This window comes from Megalops cyprinoides, chromosome 10 (assembly GCF_013368585.1).
Source record: "Megalops cyprinoides isolate fMegCyp1 chromosome 10, fMegCyp1.pri, whole genome shotgun sequence".
NCBI lineage: Eukaryota > Metazoa > Chordata > Actinopteri > Elopiformes > Megalopidae > Megalops > Megalops cyprinoides.
In genome coordinates, this window is record NC_050592.1 from 34,170,676 (window position 1) to 34,190,299 (window position 19,624).

Below are 19,624 nucleotides of genomic sequence, written 5' to 3' on the forward strand. Positions count from 1 at the left end.
AGCAACCAGAATGCTAGGCTTTGGGAATACAAATGTATACTGTATATGTTTGATGGTGAAGAGGGCCTTTGTTTTATTGCAAGCATGTTCCAGCTGCTCGCCCAGGCTAAAGTGTTAGCCCTCAAAGGAAAACACAAAACGGCAAATGGAAAGTGCGTGATTCACTGCGGGTCTGCTGCGTGTGTCTGGAATCCCCCCCCCCCCCCCCCCCCCCAATGTTGGTCATTTCAGTTGGAAGTAGGTTAATGCGAAGGGCCGGTGGGCATGAAAATGCTGGCTGTGGAAGAGAAGACTTTTGTGGTGTCTGGGCTCTGGCAGCACCATGGCTGTGGAGATGTTTTTCAAAAATATCTGACCCCCCCCACACACACCCACCTAAAAATTGATCTGCTGCGAGTCCCTAACATCACTCCCCTAGTCAGGGATCTGGCTGAGAGGGGCCGAGTCAGAGAGGAGTGATTCTGGGAGTTCAACCATGCTCGTTTTCACACTCGACCAGCCCTGTGAGTCAATAATGGTCATAACGGCTGAGATTGGAGGGCTGGTAACAGGCACTCAGAGTGAGTATGGGGGACAGAGCACGCCTTACATAGGATGGAAGGGATTCCAAATGGTGCATCTGTTGATTGTCTGTTCTGACCTACAACAATGTGTCTTTTCGATTGGTCTTAGATTTGCTCTGTTATTAAAATAAGCCCCCACAGTTGGGGGAACTCATAATGTGTGCAATTGATTGGACAACCTTAGTGTAATTTTTCAGTTTTGCTGTAGGATGTCCGGCAAAGAGATGAAGGGTTATTGCTGCTCTCTAGAGCAGAACGGCATAATAATGAACAATTGACACAGTTAAACGTCTTCTGTGACATGGCTGTAACCAGGGTTTGAAAAATAGTGAGGTCTGGGGCGGGGGGGGGTGGGGGGGGGGGTTAAAGTATATAGCTTAAGTAAGTAAGTGAGTAAGTAAGTGTATAGCTTACACTTACATTCATTTCCAAATTTGGCTTTGAAATGTTTCGTAGGCCTACTATTATTGATACCGTTGCCTGCATAAGCTGTTTTTTAATCAATGGCGTTGTGTGAAATGTTAGCTAGCCTACTAATGTGAAAGAAATAGCCTGGCCTTCATCATTGCCAGAGTATGCATATTGAACATGTTTCATACAATTTCCTTTACTTTAGATGCTGTACCAGGTTACTGTTTTGAACGTTTCTTACAGATAATGGCATAACAATCATTGCTTTGTCTTACCGAATGGTATGCTGTCAGTTCACACACAAGCCACCTGCTGCTGCCAACGTGCGTAAATTCCAATTGCTGCTGTCAGTGAAAGTGCAGATGATGCAAGGGGCTGCACTCACACCCTCTCTCATAACTCTCGCACACAGCGGACACTAAATAACAATTCTAAACTGAATTAAGCATGCACTCATCTCAGAGGAGAAGTTCTCAACCACTGATTTTTTTATCCAGTTGTATTTAGCTTCAAATTTTATTTTTAGCTCTATAAAATTAACGAGGTCCAGACCTTGGTGACCTCATAGCTGGTTATGGGCATGTTCTGTACTTAACAATAAATAATTTCGATTCTCTTGGCATCAAAATGTTAGTAACAGTGTTGAGCACGGGCAGTAGCTGTGGCTTCATCTTTAGGTCATTATTGTTCTTTTCGCTTTTCAGAAGAATGAAGCTCTTTCAAATTTAATAAGGAAAGGGAAGTGTCGTTTTCCTCCCCCTTGGAATAAATCAGTTTGTTTCCCCTTGGAATGAATCAATTTGTTTCACATTTATCTCATCGCTCGATTGAATGGAGTCCGCGGCCAGCATGGTTTATCTCATCCCTTTCTGCAAAGTCAAGGATGAGTCGTAATGGCGGGAAAATTCCGGGCGCTGCAGCCTCAATCTCTCTGGGGAATGAACTGTGTTAAACTAATTGGATATAAAAATCGCATGATATGACTGGTACGTCTTAGGCAATGAAAAACAAAAGCAAAAGCCACGCTGTGGAATTTGTGGAATTTTTGAGAGTGATTTTGTTGAGAATGAAAGTGGGTGACAGTAAGTGGCTCGGGAAGAGATCAGCACAGTATGTCATGCAATGAACATGAAACCAGTGTATTACTGTGCCCATAACTTCAAAAAACAATGGTTTCATTTTTCCGAGTCAGTGGTTTGGAAAGGTGAGGGATTGTGTGCGGAGTAGTCTTTTTCCTCTCCTTTACCTTTTGTGGGACGTCCGAGACTGCTCCGGGGGTCAGAGTTTAAGGGCTCGGGATTGATCTCATCAGAGGTCTCCTACCATGAGGTTGAAGGTTCTACTCTACTGTCATTCATCTCTCTCTTGTTCTGAGTTTACCGCACTGATCGCAGTGGGATACTATGTGCTTACCCCTGGTTGAAAGGGGTAGGTGGTGTTATATCTAACCTAATATGAGAAGGTGTCATTGGCCAAGGGCTCTTGGCCAAACCAGGTACCTGTTTCTGGGGCACACTCTCCCTTTATTTACCCTCTGATTGTGCATATAGACCTGCTGTGGCTTCTTTGTGTATTTTTGGGGGAGGGGTTCACCGCACTGGCGGCGCCATATTGCATCAGGTGAGCGCCATCTGGAGACTGCGACAGCCGACTGGCTGCTAGTGCACTGGGCAGGACTGCAGGGGCATGGCTCGGGGCTCAGTCTGTTCGTTGCTGAGCAGGACACAGGAAACTGAAAGCTGAAATGACAGGAAGTGTATGAAGCAGGAGCCTGGCATCTCTCCTCATAAAACATGCTGCCGCCCTTGCGGATGTTCAGGACCCCGACGCTGACAGGGAAGCAGCAGAGCTTGATGCTGTAGCATTCTCTCCTAGACTGACTTTCTCACATTTCTGTGGAGTTCTCCACCCGTGAAACACTTGGCTGGACTCCCCTTGCCAGGCAAATGTGTGTCCCAAAGGCTTGCATCACAGATGAGGTTTTATACAGATTGCAGTGCAGTGTGTCTTCAGGCTAGCACAGGGAAGACTTTGGTTTTTATTTTCTTCAGTTTTTAGTTATTCCCATAATACAGAATACTACTACTGCTTTGACTACTGTTACGTTGTTACTGTTACTATTACTACTCTACTATTCTAATGACTACATTGCTACTATAACTATGTATACTGTAATAGGATGCTGGGTTGAAACCAAGCTGCAAAAATAAATTGGTACAGAGGAAAATTTAACATGCTATTTTGTAGCCAATGTTGACATAAAATGGCTTTCTGTTTAGATTGCCTAGCATACGGGCAATAGTCATGCAGTGCATAGCTCTGACCAATGCGCAGCAGAGGATTTGTGTATTATATCAGAGATGAGTCTGCCAGTCATCTTTAATATTCATTGATATCCATCCATCGGGCAGTACAGATTTAATTCTATAGAACGGCAAGGTAAAATTCTGTTATCAGTTTTTCATATAATTATTTTCAGTCAGACCTATCACTTATTATGTTATTGTAATTATTGTTTTGTTATCCATATTCATTATTCAGTAATTGATCTCTTTTTAGTTTCATGAGTGACTTAATGTGTATAGTCACGGTAGTGCTGGCGATTTGTGTGACTCTAGAGATGCAGCCATATCAGAACAGAGATTCACACTGGGACACAAGTGCATTTCCCCAGATTACAGCGCCTGCTTGCCTTCCTCGCTAGAGTCCACTACATCAAAGAGGATGTTCATTCCAGTGGCGTTCTGCCCCTGCAAATCATTTATTCATCCTCCCACCTTTTTACTGGATCTAAAAGCTGGCCGGCCTGCTCAGTACTCACAGTCCTGCGCCTCTGACATCAGGACGACGCTGCCCAGAGAAGCCCCCAGGCACGCGCTAAAAACAGGGTTGCTCTGATTTGGGTGAGTGACCTCATTTGAGGCGAGCGTAATGACTTCCAACCTAATTATACTGCGTGAATCACTCAGTGGAGAGAAGGAGTAGAGCCAGGTTATACAAGAAGGAAGCTCTTTTCTGCCCTGGTTTAGTTTTTATCCAGATTAAAATTGGTCATATTAGCAGTAACATAACACATACCCACACATACTATATATGTTTTCTAGGATAATTTAAAACCTGCCGATTAGATAAGCCATGTTCTGTTCTTGAGGACTTGCCTTGTTAATGTGGACTTACATGAAGCCCAGGCCTTGAGAAGAGTCCAGTCTAAATCACTGTAGCCTGTAAGAGCACATACTCTTAGGGAAGCCTTTATGTGCATATACACTTAGCAAAGCCTTTAAGAGCATGTACCCTTAGTGTAGCCTGTAAAAGCATGTAGCTTGGTTCTGAAGAGCACCTACCCTTAGTGTAGCCCTGTACCCTTAGGTGGTGACCCTGCCCAATAAATAGACAGGGAGATCTGTTCATACTGAGACATGTAAGGGAGGTTCACGGGACCAAAGCAATGGGTTCATGGACCCTGTCAAACCATTGAAAGGCTATGCAGCAACCCTATGTCTCATATGTGTCATATACCCCTCAATGAATTATGTCAGAGCTCACTTTTAAAATGTGGTTGACCTTCTCCAAACCATGACTGGGTGGTCCTTTACGGACAAGGTGTAAACCAGAGGACATGGCAGCATGCTGTCTGTGTTCGTTAGGGGGCATTACCTGGCAGGGCCGTCATTCTGACTTTCTGTCAATTGCACCTTGGGGATCTTTTTGTCCAAACGCATGCCAGCCCAAGCAGCCATCAGCGTGCTGTTAGAATGACACCTTTAGTCTTTGTTTTAAGGATTACACGTCTTTTTAAAATGGCTAAACCATTCCATCCATCCCATTAAGGCTTGTTCCCCTCCTGAGCCACTTCAGTTATGATTACAATATAATGCGCTGTGGAGAGTTCAGGTGGACAAACTGAGCGCTCAAGTCGCACCGTTTCCATTGTCTTCCTTCCGTACTTAAGTCTTGAATGATTCTTTCTGTGCCTATTGTGTTAACCTGCAGTAACATGCTCCATCACTTCCCCTACCTGGTTATTGTCTCATTTCTCAGTCTAATCCCCTTCCCATTTATCAGCAGGATTAGTGGTAATGCTGTCATATAAACTCCCTAAACACTACGTTGTGTATTAAGGAATTCCACTGCCCGGTGAAACTATTAGATAAGGATTACTGCTAACAAGAAAAGGTGTGTGTTTGGGGGGTAGAAAATAACAACCTTTTGATATGCAAAAGTGGACTGATCCACTTTTGAAGCGAAACGTGGGTGCATAGCCCTAAAGGCTGAGGTTAATACAGACATGGTAATGGTGCATTTTTATGATGCAGGTGTGAGAGAGCTGACAGGGCAAGGGTGATTTCTTTTAACAATGTTCAGTGTTTTTGGTGTGACACTAAGTGAAACGGTCATTATTTAATTAAAATGGATTATTTTAAGATATCACTTGAGCTGATCAGGTCATGTGCATGTAGGATCAATATATTTTAAATTTTTTCATTTACTGTATATTTAATTTATATGTATATTTACATCTTCCATATGTTATCGCTCATGTAATCAGTAATGTCATTGCTTTTCGTGGTGTTAATATAATTTTTCTACATGTTGCTGATGTAATCGCTCTTCCTGTTGCTGATGTAATCTCTCTTCCTGTCGTCCACAGGCTCTCGCGTCCCATCGGGCCTACCTGCTGACGGCTCGGATCCCCACCAAGGTAAGGAATCAGTTCATCCAGTGACTCCCCAAATCACTAATTAAGTCTCACTAACGAGGTCTTGCACAGTGCTGCCTCTTAGGTTACAGTATCTCTGCATATGCATTAACATCAAAACAAAACTAGTCTAGTAGTAATCATGCTGCTCATGAATATTGAGGTGGTGTCACTGGAACACTAATTTTCTTTCTCTAATTTTTAGGCTTAAATAGCATAGACAATTTATTTTGAGGATCTCTGGATTATCTCTCCTGCGGATTAACAGATGTTCTTCAGGTGCAATCACAGGGTGTGATGTTTGGGTTCTTCTTGTCTGGGTCCCCCTGGTTTGTCTTGCTGTCACCACCTCTTGCGGATCAGCGAGCAAGGATGTGCAGTCACCAGGCCTTGACCAGCAGGAAATCCCATGTGACCCAGCTGACCTGTCACTTTATGCTATCTCCCAGTTGAGCCAGATTACGCTGTGAGGTCACCCCATAGCAGCCCTAGGAGCCCCCAGGTCATTGTGTGTGAGGACTGAGCATGCTCAGTGCCTATAGGGAGGACCCTCCCAGTTTACTCCACAACACGGAGCTCTTGCTGTTGGTGTTCAGCGTTTGATTGGTTGAAGACCATAACTATTGTCTGATATTGCCTTTTCTTGGTTAAAAATACAGAGCTCATCCAACCCTACATTTTGTTGTTAATTTGAGGGCAAAAAGCACACCATTTGAAAGAAAAGAAAGGAAAATGAAGTCAAAGGCATTTGACTTCATGTTTCTTCACACTACTGCACAGACTGACACACATTCATATAAAAAGAACTATGAACCCTACAACTATACCTTGACATTGGAAATTCCTCAAAAACAGAGAAAAAAAAAAACTTTTCGTATGAGCTTGCCTAGGGGCCTGGCAGTTGTAATCTGTTTCTCTCAAAGTTGGAAAACAGATATTATCATGCTTTCCACAGACCCTGCACATGTTCCTGTTCCAGGGCCTCTGTGGTATTGCCATCGCTGTGTTCATAGTAAATCTCCAGGCATGCTGTTTCTTGTTTGTAAGGTTATTAGATGGTTACAACCTTAAAGACATTAAGCAAGTACCTGCAGCTCCTCTTACAGTAGGTACATGAAATACCATGCTTTTCTTCGAATGGTTTCATCTGCAAGATGCATTTCACCGATGTAAGATGTCTAAGTGAATTCCAGACAGCTTCTGTGGTGGTATTTCACTACCTGGTTAATATATACAGTTCCTCGCAGGTGACTTGTTGCAAACATGGGGTTTGCGTGTTTTCCTCCCTTACGGGACCTGTCCAGGTTACTCTGTTTTGTCACTCAATAACAGACTTGGGTCCACCTGAAAGGAACTGTGGCAGGTCAGAGGGAAGGGAAGCGTTCTACACCAAAACCCACCCCTTACCTCTCAAAGAAGCAGAGGAATGCTTTCACCACTTTGACATAGTTGTGTTAGTCCATTTAATCATGCTAATTACATACAGAACTACATTTCCTGGCAAGAAGCCGGAGGCATCAAATATGTAGTTAAACTAAAAATGTAGTTCTGCTAAGATACTGTATGAGACATTAAGAATTCTAAATAACCAAAAAAGGATGTGCGGCATGTGCCTTATAACATCCAAGCTTTGAAAAGAAGAAACAATTATACACTTATGCAGCAGAATTTACTGCTCATCATCTCTTTGGGTGAGTCCTTGCAGGATGGGGTGCATGGTAACTCGACATAGCAAATGGAAGTAAGTGAGTGAGTTAACAGTTATTGTCACAATCCAGTGCTTGCATTGTCCTGTTTTATTTTCCTTTTAATTATTTCCACTAATGGGAATGTTGATGGGATTCCTGATTTGTAGTCAGCATGAATCAAGTATAAAGTTGATCTTTTGTCACAGTGGGCATTGTAAAGGCGAATATAGCAGTGTTCTTTAACACAGTGACCACATGTTCTCTAATGCAGTGACTGCAGCAGGAATGTGGCCATGGTCTCTAACTCAATGACAGGCTGTGTGTGAGTCAGTCATGTCCCTAGCAAAAAGCAGGCCTGAGGGAGTGGCATCCAGAGAGGCCACATTAGCATAGCCAGCTGCAGGCAGAGCTGCTTATTCCTGAGCCTCCACTGTGCCTCAGGAGCCCTGCCTACCTGGATTAGTGTGGCCCCACTCCCTCGTCTTCCTTCTGGCTGTGTGATGTGTGTGTGTGTGACGTGTGTGGTGTGTGTGTGTGTTTGTGTGTGTGATGTGTGTATGTCTGTGTGATGTGTGGGTGTGTTTGCACCCATGCACATACGTGTGTTTGTAACTGTGTGTAAGTTAACCTATTTTTCTGGCCTCATTTGAACTGGACATGTGCAAAAAATCACATTTGCCGACTGAGTGACTTCAAAGAGGTTTTGAGTGCTGTGTATTGTAAGTAAAGCACTAAGCTCTCTGATGGTAGTAAAAAGCATCACTGCCCCTCAAATGAATCATTCTCACTCATTCATTTAATGCTTGTTATTTGTGCCGCTTTAAGGTGTGACTCAATGGCTCAGATGGATTGCTACAATGACCCATATCAGTTTATTGTCGATGTTATGAAAATATCCTTATCCATTAATCTTTGAATGTATGGATATTCTCAATGTTCTTCACAGACACAGAGGTGCTTTTTAAAGCTCCTTTTATCAGTCCCAATCATCAGTATAATGTTTGAAATATGTATATTTGTTGTATGATGATTTTTCCATCTCCTTTTCCTCCTCTCTGTTTCAGGTTGAACAGACCTTCAATTATTTGGAAATCCAAGGAATCACATGTAACAAGCCTAATCAGGTACACACCAGCCATAGGAAGAAGTGTCTGCAGCAGGTCTGACATAGGAAGTCAATATTTTCTTTCAGAGGTAGACCCATCAGGTCAATAAATGGCTCAAAAATGTGCTATTATTACAACAGATTTCACAAATATTATAGAAATATTAAAAAAGGATTTTTATAATAGCACTGTTTTTTTTTCTTCATATCTCTGTGGGAATGTTTAAACAGCAGGAATTGTGCTGAAATAAAACCAAGATGATTATGGGTCACCGGGTTTAATTGAACAATTGTCCTGCCTGCTACAAATCTTTGTGTTTTACAGATAATCCTTGAGTTGTCCTGTGCGGAGAGCATTGATTGCACCTCTGTAGGTCTTATGGACTGGGGAGTGATTTGAACTGTCTCTGCTGAAAGGGAGATCTTTAAGCAGCTGATGCGCTCTCTGTTGAGTGACAGCGGCGCATTAGCCTGCTCTGTATATAATCTCCTATTGTGCACAGTCAATGACTCCTAACCCAATTAATGCTACTTTAGATTGAGCAGTCTGAAAATCTTCACTTACTTTAAGCCCATCTTTCCATAGTAGCAAACAGGCAGTTAGATAAATTACCATCTGAGAGCAAGACACGTTTCCTTAAAACTGACCTCTCAGAGATGAGGGAAGCAAATCATCTTAAACTAAACTGTCATTATGCAAACAGGGCAAACATGTTCGTTAATCCTCCTAAAATATGTAAATCAGGGTTTTGCAGCTGATGGAAGATGCTGGGGAATGTGGTCATGCGTGCGAGGGTGGTAACAGAGTAGTCACGTTTTAAGTCATCACATGAGGCTAAGGATGAGGCTGTTTGATTGGTCATCTGTTTAGGAGTCTTCCCTCCAGTGCTGTATGTACACTCAGTGTTTGTTGTCCCCCGTCGCTCTCTGTAGCCTCTGTAGGCAGTGTGAGGGGCAGCTCTGTGTGATTGACGGCTCGTGTGTTTGTGTCTCCCAGCTGGTGGTGGACTACGAACGAGGCCTGGTGTCGCTGAAGCTGGCGTCCCCCAAGGATGTTGATGAGGTGGTGGCCCACATAGGGAGCTCCCTGCAGATGATATGTCCCGGTTTGTCCCCCGTGTAGGTTCTGCCAATCTCCCTCTCGCCTTTGCATGCCCCACATCTCTCTCTCTCTCCTGTGCTCTTTGCCATTGTTTCTTGCTCTCTCACTCTCTCTCCAAGCTGTCCTCTTTTACACTGCCACTCAATTCAATTAAAATGCTTTATTGGCATAAGATATTTTAAAATACATATTGCCAAAGCGTAATAGTAACAACAATCAGTCATAACAATATCAAATGACAATAAAAAAACATTACTAATAACAGTACAGTGTTATAATATATATATACATATATATATATATATATATATATATATATATATATATATATATATATATATATATATATATATATGTTATTTGTATATTCCGAACTATGTCTAGTGAACTATATTCTGTTTAAAATTAGAATGAAGAATCGCTGTTGTCTCTCATCCTGTGGCAGGTAGTCACGTATTTTGCCGTATAATACGTGACGTATAATATCTGTGTTTCAGGCAGGGTTGGGAATTTTGGGTATTGTAATTGGAATTTTGGAAAATTTCTCAAGTATTTCTCACATTCTGTGAGAAAATGCAGCTCTGTCTCGACCTGCTGTTGGTTGCATTCTCAGCATCGTCTCTCCTCTTTGGCCACCCAAGTCTACCTGTGTCGACTGGTCTCGATGGCAAGGCTGTGCTCACTGAGTCTGTACTTTTTCAGTGTTTTTCTCTTTTTGTAATTTTTCACTGTGGTCAGATAGTCTGCCACAGTGTATTCACATTTTAGGGCCAGATAGCATGCTAATTTGCTTTGATTTTTTGTTTGAATTTTCCAATGGGAAATATAATTTTGTTTTTGTTGTGTTATAATTTGGTTGACTCTGATTGGTTCTGTTGGAGTGGAGCTGTCCTGAGTCTGTAAGGTATTAGTTGGGGTTAGTGTTGAACTCAGCCTCAGGACCAGCTGGCTGAGGGGGCTATTTTCTTTGCTCAGCTATTGGCATTGCAGGGCTTTGTAATGATATGAGTAGGGGTCGCTGTTTTTTAGGTGTTGCAAAATTTAATGGCACTTTTTTGAATGTCAATGAGTAATGAATATTGGCCTAATTCTGCCCTGCATGCATTGTTCTGTTTTCCTCTGTACATGGAGGATATTTTTACAGAACTCTGCATGCAGGATTTCAGTTGGGTGTTTGTCCCATTGAGCAAAATCTTGCTTTGTAAGCGGACCCCACACTTCACTGCCATATAGTGCAGTTGGTTCAATTACAGCTTTGAATATTTTGAGCCATATTCCAATTGGTATATCCATTTTAATTTGTCTCTTAATAGCATAGAATGCCCTGCATGCTTTCTCTTTCAGTTCATTTACAGCCAGGTTGAAGCTCCCTGTGGAGCTGATCTTTAATCCTAGGTATGTGTAGTTTGTAGTGTGCTCAATGTTTGTTTTCTCTAATGTAAATGTATGTCTGATGTCCTGAGATCTGGATCTTTTTTGGAAAATCATCATTTTTATCTTTTAGATTTACTGCAAGGGCCCAGGTCTTGCAGAATTGTTCCAGCAAAGATTCTAGATTGCTGCAACCCCTGTTTGGTGGGTGACAATAGAACCAGATCGTCTGCATAGAGCAAAAATTTAATCTCCTTATCAAGTAGAGTGAGTCCAGGGACTGCTGATTTTTCCAACATTGTCGCCAGTTCATTAATGTAAATGTTGAACAGCGTTGGGCTCAAGCTGCAGCCCTGTCTCACCCCACGCCCCTAGGTGAAGAATTTTGTTTGTTTCCAATTTTAATTGCACATTTATTTTCTGTGTACATTGATTTGATTACATCATAGGTTTTACCCCCTACACCACTTTCTAAAAGTTTATACATTAAACCAATGTGCCAGATTGAATCAAAAGCTTTTTGGAAATCAATAAAGCAAACAAATATTTTGCTCTTGTTTTGGTTGACGTGTTTATCTATTAGGGTGTGTAGGATGTAAATATGGTCACCTGTTCGGTGGTTTGGTGAAAAGCCAATCTGACTCTTACTCAAGACATTGTGCTCACTAAGGAAGTGCAGGAGTCTTATGTTTATAATACTGCATAGAATCTTCCCCAGATTACTGCTCACACTAATGCCTTGGTAGTTGTTTGGGTCAAATTTATCTCCACTTTTAAATATAGGGGTAATGAGTACTTGATTCCAGCTGTCAGGAAAAAAGCCTACACTCAGAACCAAATTGAGCAGTTTTAGGATGGCCCTCTTGAGCTTGTCATCTGTGAATTTCAGCATTTCATTTAAAATGCCATCTGGTCCACAGGCTTTTTTAGGCTTTTCCACTAATTCTTTTTCTGTAATGGGCAAGTCCAGAGGATTCTGGTTGTCTTTAATTGCAAATTCGAGACTTTTCAATTGTTCGTATATACCCTTTTGTTCTGTATTTTTTATAATTTCTCCATAGAGTTTATCAAAATGGTTCTCCCATATAACCCCATTTTGAATAGCTAGTTCCTCTTGATTGGGTTTATTGAGGGAATTGCAGTTATCCCAAAAACTGTTGGAATTTAGGGACTCCTCAGTTCTAGTCAGTTGTTTATTTATATGTTGTTCTTTTTTTGTTTGTGAGTGTTTGCTTATATTGTTTTAGAGTTTCACAATAACTGAGGCACAGATCCTGGTTATCTGGTTGTTTGTGTTTTTGATTCTTTGATACTCTGTCCCACTCCGTCTCTCTCTCTCTTTCTCTCGTTCTCTCCTGTGGGTTGTTTTGGTGGCTTTTTTTCTTTATCTGTGATCTTTGATTGTGTAAGGAGGCAGTTTTCATTTTATTAAATGATTTTTTTAATGTCATAAAATCTCTACATGTACTATAGTTTATTTTATAACAAGCAAAGATCAATATGTTAAGTGTGTAGGGCTCCTTTTTCATTTTTAAATAAAGAAGACAAAGTCAAAGTAACAAGTCTATCTCTATCTCTCTCTCTTCCACTCCCTCCTCTCTCTCTGCCCCCCCCCCCCCCCCCCCCCCCCCCCACCCACCAAACCATGGTGGGGTCTTGATGGGGTCCTGTAAGGTCCTGTAATAAGGGTGTGGAGTGGGATATTGATCCCTGTGCTGTTCCTAATCAGTGTCCCGCCAGGGCCTGGAGGGATCCCACTGCAGTGTTCCTAAACTCATCAGGCTGCACATGCCTCTCCAGTCAATAACTGACACTTTGTGACTCCCTCCCCTGGCATCTGACACAGCAGTGCTTCATTCCCACGATCACTGCTAAATCAGTCACAATAATGACATAAGACCTGCTCACTTAAGCATCTCTAAGCAGCACATTACCGTCAATGCCACCAGCATCAATAAAATATAAAAAGTCACAACATTCAAAAATTCTCCTGCTCATGTACTGGGAGCTGAGAAAGACAAGCTATATCCCATTGTTGCTTTTGTCTGTCAGAGAGAAATAGAGTAGAAATTGCTTGCTGAGTTGCAGCAAGTGATCTGCGCACCCTGTTCTAGGTCCATGTGAATCCAGCTTTCCTTCATCATACCTTCATCATACCATTTCCTTCATCATTTCCTTCATCGTAGATTAGAAGGTTATTAGCATGTTTTGAGTGGTGAGTACCATGAATCGTGTGACTTTGTGTTTTTCCCCTTAGTGAACTCAGTAAAGACATTTTACCAGCTAACTAGCTAGCTGATGTTTATTGAAAGGGCTCATAGTGTATATTAAAGTAGCAATCCCATGACACCAGCTAGAATCCCTGCCATCCACCAAAAGCAGCCTTTTACTAAATTTTACATTATAAATGTCACTGCCAAGTAAAACCAGGTTTCCACCAAGTATTTGTCACATACCTTCTGAGAACATCTTATGTACTTCTGCATTAATGTACCCTAGTTTTAAGTGGCTATCCCACATGATATTGGGCAGTATATTCCCCAGAATGCCTCAATACAGCAGGCCCAATGCTACAGTGCTACTCCTGTCATTGTTTGGTAATATTCTGTAATGTAGTTTGCACCATAAATGGCACCGATGTGGACAGAGTGGCATTCGCCATCAGTCTTCTCTTCAGAACTGTGAGAATAATGTCTGCCTTTCCACCTGCCTTTATCAGCCCAGCATCTACTGACAGTGTTTTTCTGTCAGCGACAGGTACACAGTACAGTTGGCCATGCTTGGGGGGGTCCCCATTGCTAAAATTTTAGGAGCGCTGTCTTCGACCAGCTGTCTTCCTATCTGTTTCTGAACAAACAGAATGGGAAGATCAATGAGACAGGAGAAGTGCATGCTCGGAATGCAGGAGCTGTTTATGGAAGGACTTTATGGGTGAATTGGTGCAAGGTTTCTGAATGGTAGTGTTGAAGGCAGCAGTGTGGTGTAGTGGTAAGGACCAAAGCTCATAACTGAAAGATTGCTGGTTCAATTCCCTGCTCGGGCACTGCTGTTGTACCCTTGAGCCAAATACGTAACCCACAATTGCTTCAGTAAATATATAGCTGTGTAAATCGACAAAATTGTTAAGTTGTTCTGGATAGTAGGGCTGGACCCGAATATTCGACTATTCGGATATTCGTTTGTTGGGTAGTTATTTGGTTTTCAATTTCAGGATTTGGAGATTTTTTTTTTTTTTTTGCTAAATGTAGGCTATCAATGAAGGTGATAAAACACATTTTGTCAGTACATTCTTGTACTATATTTATATTTTTTAATTGCACTGTTAAAATGTGGAAATATATACCATCTCAGCTTCGGCGCCTGACATCCCTCTCACTCACAAGAGTGAACGTCACGGTGATGGGAAATAAAAAATAGCCAGCGATCGATGAGCTCGTGCTTTGGGACTCGAACGGAGTGTCTAATTGTTTCGACCATCGACCCCTAGCTAAGTCTGTCACCCTGGGAGGATGCTAGCTGCAGCAATGCCATGCTTCTCTCTGCTTCCAGTGGGGCTTGAGACCATTTTTAAATATTGCGGCTCCGTCAGCAGAGATGGCGATCTCTGTGTATAGGATGGGATGCAGAAGACAAATTTAGTTTCAGTGTATGTGAGTACTGAGAAATGACAAGGAAGAAATTATAAATAAATATGAATCTTATAAATATAAATCTCAAATCTTAAATTTGTTGGAGCTAGTATGCTGTTTCTGCGCTTCTGTTTCACAGCGCTGTATCAGGTGTTGTCTCGGATTCGGAGCCTATTATTATTATTTTATTAACAAATAACAATACAAGCAACAATACTGTAGAATAACAGAACCCTTAAAAATTAATGCCTTTAATTAAACCGAAAGACACGTGTTGCAGCGCTATGCCGTCTATCGAGAACGGAGAAATGTCTGGCTGAGTCCTTCCCGAGTCATGCTCAGCACAAGCCCTCCCCCGCCAAAGCTTCAAATATTCGTAATGTCATGTAACGTAATGTCATGTAATGTTTGTCTGACGTTCACAGAAAATTGATGAAGAAGCTTGTGATAGAACCCCTGGAGCGGATGTCCAACCTGCAGGCGCTGTGGGAGAACCAGAGTGTGGCAGAACCAGGCCCTTGTGGTAAAGTATCTGATCAGAGCTTTCAATACCAGCAGCCCATCTCCTAAAGACACCTGCAAATACTTCAAGGAGAAGGAGTGAGTGAGTGGATGAGTGAGGTATTGAAGGAGGTAGTGAAGAGTGTGTGAGTGAATCAATGGATAGATGAGGTAGTTATTAACTGGATGAGAGTGTTAGTGGGTGTTAGTGAATGAGTGAGTGAGGTAATGAAAGATTGAATTTGTGAGTGGTTGGTGAGTTAGTGAATGAGGTAGTTTGTGGGTGAGTGGGGGGGGCGCGAAAGAATGAATTTGTGAGTCAGTGAGCGAGTCAATGAATAGGAGAGGATGAGAGGGAGGTGAAAGAGACTGGGTATGTGTGATTTCCGTGTGTGTGGCAAGGGATGTTAAACATGTAGCTGACAAGACCCACCTGCTGAAGGTGGAGAGTACAGCGGAGTCTTACATATTATTGAAACTCCCTGCTGCTTTTTGACCATAATCTCATTTCTGTAGAAGCACCTGGTGGGAATGTCAAGGTAGCAGTGGCCTTCATGGTTTTTAGATCACATTTTGGCTTCAACTCGAGAGTTGAACAACACAACAGTGTTGAATCACAGTTTCACAATTGCTCAACATCTTGAATGTCAGACTAACCTAGAAATGTGCAACTAATTAAGCACAATTAGCCTTACGACATTAGCTATGACTAACAGCCATTTATTACATAACTCTTATCCCCAGTCTGAAGAGCCCTCTGTTCTCAGGATAGCAGGTTGTTTTGTCATCACCCCTCATTGTTGAGACAGTGGTGTTTAATGATCGTGATGATGAATATGACAAGGTTTCAGAGAAAACACAGCATTCTGAGGCAAACAGCACTGCATGTCTCAGATAGCAGATGTCTACTAGCAGCTTGCTGCCAGGCAGATAATTAGGTTGTCTAGCATATTGTCGTGTGAACAAATGTCTTGTTTTACACGCGTTTTGACAGGGTTCTTGAACATGAGGACCCAAAAGCTCTATTTGGCAGATGACAGCACAGCCCAAGAGCTGAGAACACTTTGTTAATGACAAAAGTTATTAAACATTCTGAGTGAGTGATTGATCTGGAGGTACCTGAAATGTTCAGCAGTCTGTGTGCCTGTCTCTTTATCTCTGTCTCCAGGTGGTTTCTCCCAGATATACAAGTGTGTGTGTGACTGGCTGGGGCTGCCCTACAGAGAGGAGGTGCAATGGGTTGGTATCACCTCGGGTCATTGCAGCTGCACACAGTCTTTACCAAATAGTTGCTATAGGCATAGCCCATTAACTTCAACATGGGGCGCCATCAAATGAAGAGGTCCTTATGGCCAGATCCTTAAGGGGCCTTTCATTGCAGTTACTTTTGGATTAATCCAAGGAGAAAGTTTTTGAGGCTTTCTTCTTAAAGGATGTCTACAGTTGTAGTGTTAGTATAGCATTCCAGCATAGCTCATGGAGAATTTGAGACAAAGGCAATGACAAAGTTAGTATTGTAAATAGCTAAGCGTGTCAGTATTACAGTATCTGACAATTACAATGATCCATGCATTGTGGATGTGCAAGATCTGTGAGCCTGATGTGAGCCCTCTGCCTTCCTTTTCCTTGCTTTCTTTCTCACCCAAAGGACGTGGACACGATTTATTTAACCCAGGACACTCGGGAGCTGAACCTTCAGGATTTTAGTCACCTGGAAAATAGGTAAGTGCTCCTCCCAAGCATGACCCACTCACAATTTTCCTATCAAAACAGTCCTTCCACCAGTCTGTCTTTTAAGGACTGTATTTTTCCGGTATTGATAATATGTCCATTTTCATACACAGGGATTTGGTGGCTATTATAGCAGTTCTGGAGTACAGTCAGTGGTTCACAAAGCTCTCCACAAAGGATTACAAACTGGTGAGTTTCACAGCTGCCGCAGTGTATTCAAATGCCTCTGTTCCAAATGAGTCTCAAATTTTCAATGGTAGAAGTTGATTGAGTTGGAGTTGGTGATAATTTGTAGCAGTGCTTTTATTTTCTCTGTTTTACCATTTACTCTCCATTGTAGAGTGTAAACATTGGACTAAGTTAGTGACTTAAAGAATTAATTTATCTGAACGTAATCTGCTTCTTGGAACAATTCCATTGCTTTCTCTGTTATGTTCAGGATAAATGAAAAGGATAGTCTAAGGTTTTTATGAAGTAGTCGGGAGCTTGTGTGTATTCATGGCCTAGATTTACTGTTTAAGCAGTCATATCGGTGTTTTGTTCGTGGTAGTGTTGCCATGGAAACAAACACAGGAACCCAAGCGGGTGACGTGACCCATATTGAAACGCTAGAACTGTCCTGAGATGGGCATCAGTGAGATAAAGAGTGGCATTAGAGTGGTGAGTGTCACACGGCCAGTTTCCACCTCCCATCCGGGGTGAGGATCTCGGGTAGTTCTCTTTTTGGTGTTGCTGGCATTTATGATTCAGTGCAAGCCAGCTCCTCTGTGATTCACCTTGAATGACTCCGTCACTGTGCAAAGCTTTCTCTCACAAAGCCCAATTTGTGATGGCAGCTAAATAAGCGTCTGCATAAGGCTCTGTGCCCCCAAACTGCTGCCAGACAGAGGAGGCTTTTAAAGGCACCTCTGATTGCTTGAGCCAGTCACTGTGGCACATAAGCAAAAGGATGGAGTGCAAGCATCGATGTGAACTAAGGATCCAAGAATATCAGAGGAAAAACAGTGTGTTTGCTATCTCCACAAAACAGAGCCCTTTGGCTTCTGTTGCGCTGTTGAACTGTGTCATTTTTATGTGTTGTTGTGGTATTGTGCTGTGTAATGTTACATTGTGTTATGTTATTTTTTTGTTGTGCTATTGTTGTTATTTTTACATTGTGTTGTGTTATTTTATGTCATATTATGTTATGGTACTCCCTTATATTTTTATGTTGCGTTTCGTTGTGTTTTATTGTATTGTAATGTGCCAGTAATGAGTGTTGTAATGGGAGGAGTGTGACAGGTATGTTACACATTGTTGAGGATGGGTGGTTGTGGGTGGCCAGTCATGAGACTCTCCAAACCCCAGAGGAACTTTTCGCTGCCAGTCATTGGACCCATTTGGGCACGCCTAGATGCAAGACTACTCTCTAGTAGCCTCTCTGTGGAAAACATTCTGTTTACACTCTGCCAGAAACGGAGGCTTGGTCCCTACCAGAGTAACTGTGGCATGGTCAGCCCCCCGTGGGCTGGTCATCGTGACACATCCACCCCCAACAGGTCGAGCAACAGCAGCAGCACACAGCGGAGAGTGTCCTCTGTGGGCGTGATTAGTGTCGTGAATTCCTCAGAGTGCTCCCACGCCAGAAATCCCGTGACCCAGAATCCCAGAGGGGCTCACAGGACTTTTGTTGTTTTTGCCCTGAAAATGAATGAATGAATGAATGAATGGCCACTGTGGGCCACATTAGCAAACACACATTAATGTCACAAAAATATGGACATGTGAAATGAAGTGATGTCAATTGCTGGATCAACACGACATTGCTTCACAGTAAAGATTTATATCGCTGTTTGTTGTTCAGAAATCTATATACAAGTGCCCTGTCAGTTGTTTAAAGAGCTGCGCTTGAAATAGTGTGTTAACAACTAAATGCGTTTGACATGTTTCATTAAGTCAGATGTAGATTTACTGGCACTGGCGCATTAGCGGAACAGCAAGCCCTAAATCAGGAAAATGGGTCAGAGCGTTTAATATTCTTCTGTCCAACTATCTCCAGGTCCCTGTTTTCAGCCACCCCTGTTTTAGCAGTTCAGAAGGTTTTTTCCACAGTTTTCTTCCCATAAGACCACTCTGGAAAGCACTTAGATGTGGGCGGCTGCCTCTGAAGTCACCTGATTTCAGGCTAACGGACAGCTCTGCTCTGCAGCTGCTTTTGTTTGCTCCCCAGAGGGGCGGAGCCGTGTGCACAGCATCAAGGAGAAAGGTCGAGGCGCGCCGGATTTGTGCGCTGCAGTGCTCGTAGCTGAGTGCCGGCTGTAAGCGGCAGATAGAGGTGGGGTCTGAATGGAAACCCGGAGAAGGTTCACACAGGGACACGGAGCTGAGCTCTCACATCTTGAGCAGGCGGTGGCATCAGTCAGGGACATGTTTAGCATGCAAACCTCAGAGTCCCTAAGGAAACGCCAGGCTGAGAGGCAGGTTTATGTTTCCAGATCATCTCCAGTTAAACAGAGAAAGCTGAAATGGCACCTACCTCCTTGAGCAGGAAATTGTTCAGGCCAGCTAAATGCTGTTCAAGCTGTATTTTAAATGTTTGAGGTGCAAATGGGACGGTCACAAGCGCAGAAAAGGTGATTTTTTTAAGTCTCAGATTAATTAATACTTTAGTGATGTTGCATAGATGGGGAATCAGGCCAGTGTCCCCTGCTCAGGGTCATGCTGTCATTCTGGGGCCTCTTCCATTCTTATTTTGACTAAGGTGTCTGATTGGCTTTTGTCAGTCACACACACCTTTAGCCAAGGGTGAGGAAAGGTGGGAAAAGGGAGGCATATAGTAACTGTG

General features: G+C 42.6%; 1 protein-coding gene across 7 annotated transcripts in view; it reads left to right on the forward strand.

The window, feature by feature from the left end:
* Positions 1-19,624, forward strand: part of LOC118784638 (F-actin-uncapping protein LRRC16A-like) — a 114,092-nt gene that overhangs the window by 34,571 nt on the left and 59,897 nt on the right. For 6 of the 7 annotated variants that reach the window (XM_036538973.1, XM_036538974.1, XM_036538976.1 and 3 more), the window contains exons 3-9: positions 5,626-5,676; positions 8,426-8,485; positions 9,464-9,585; positions 14,994-15,091; positions 16,238-16,308; positions 16,718-16,791; positions 16,914-16,989. In XM_036538973.1, coding sequence (XP_036394866.1) covers positions 5,626-5,676; positions 8,426-8,485; positions 9,464-9,585; positions 14,994-15,091; positions 16,238-16,308; positions 16,718-16,791; positions 16,914-16,989 — 552 coding nt within the window. Of the gene's footprint in view, positions 1-5,625; positions 5,677-8,425; positions 8,486-9,463; positions 9,586-14,993; positions 15,092-16,237; positions 16,309-16,717; positions 16,792-16,913; positions 16,990-19,624 lie in introns of those variants that run through there. The other variant, XM_036538980.1, reaches the window with a different exon arrangement.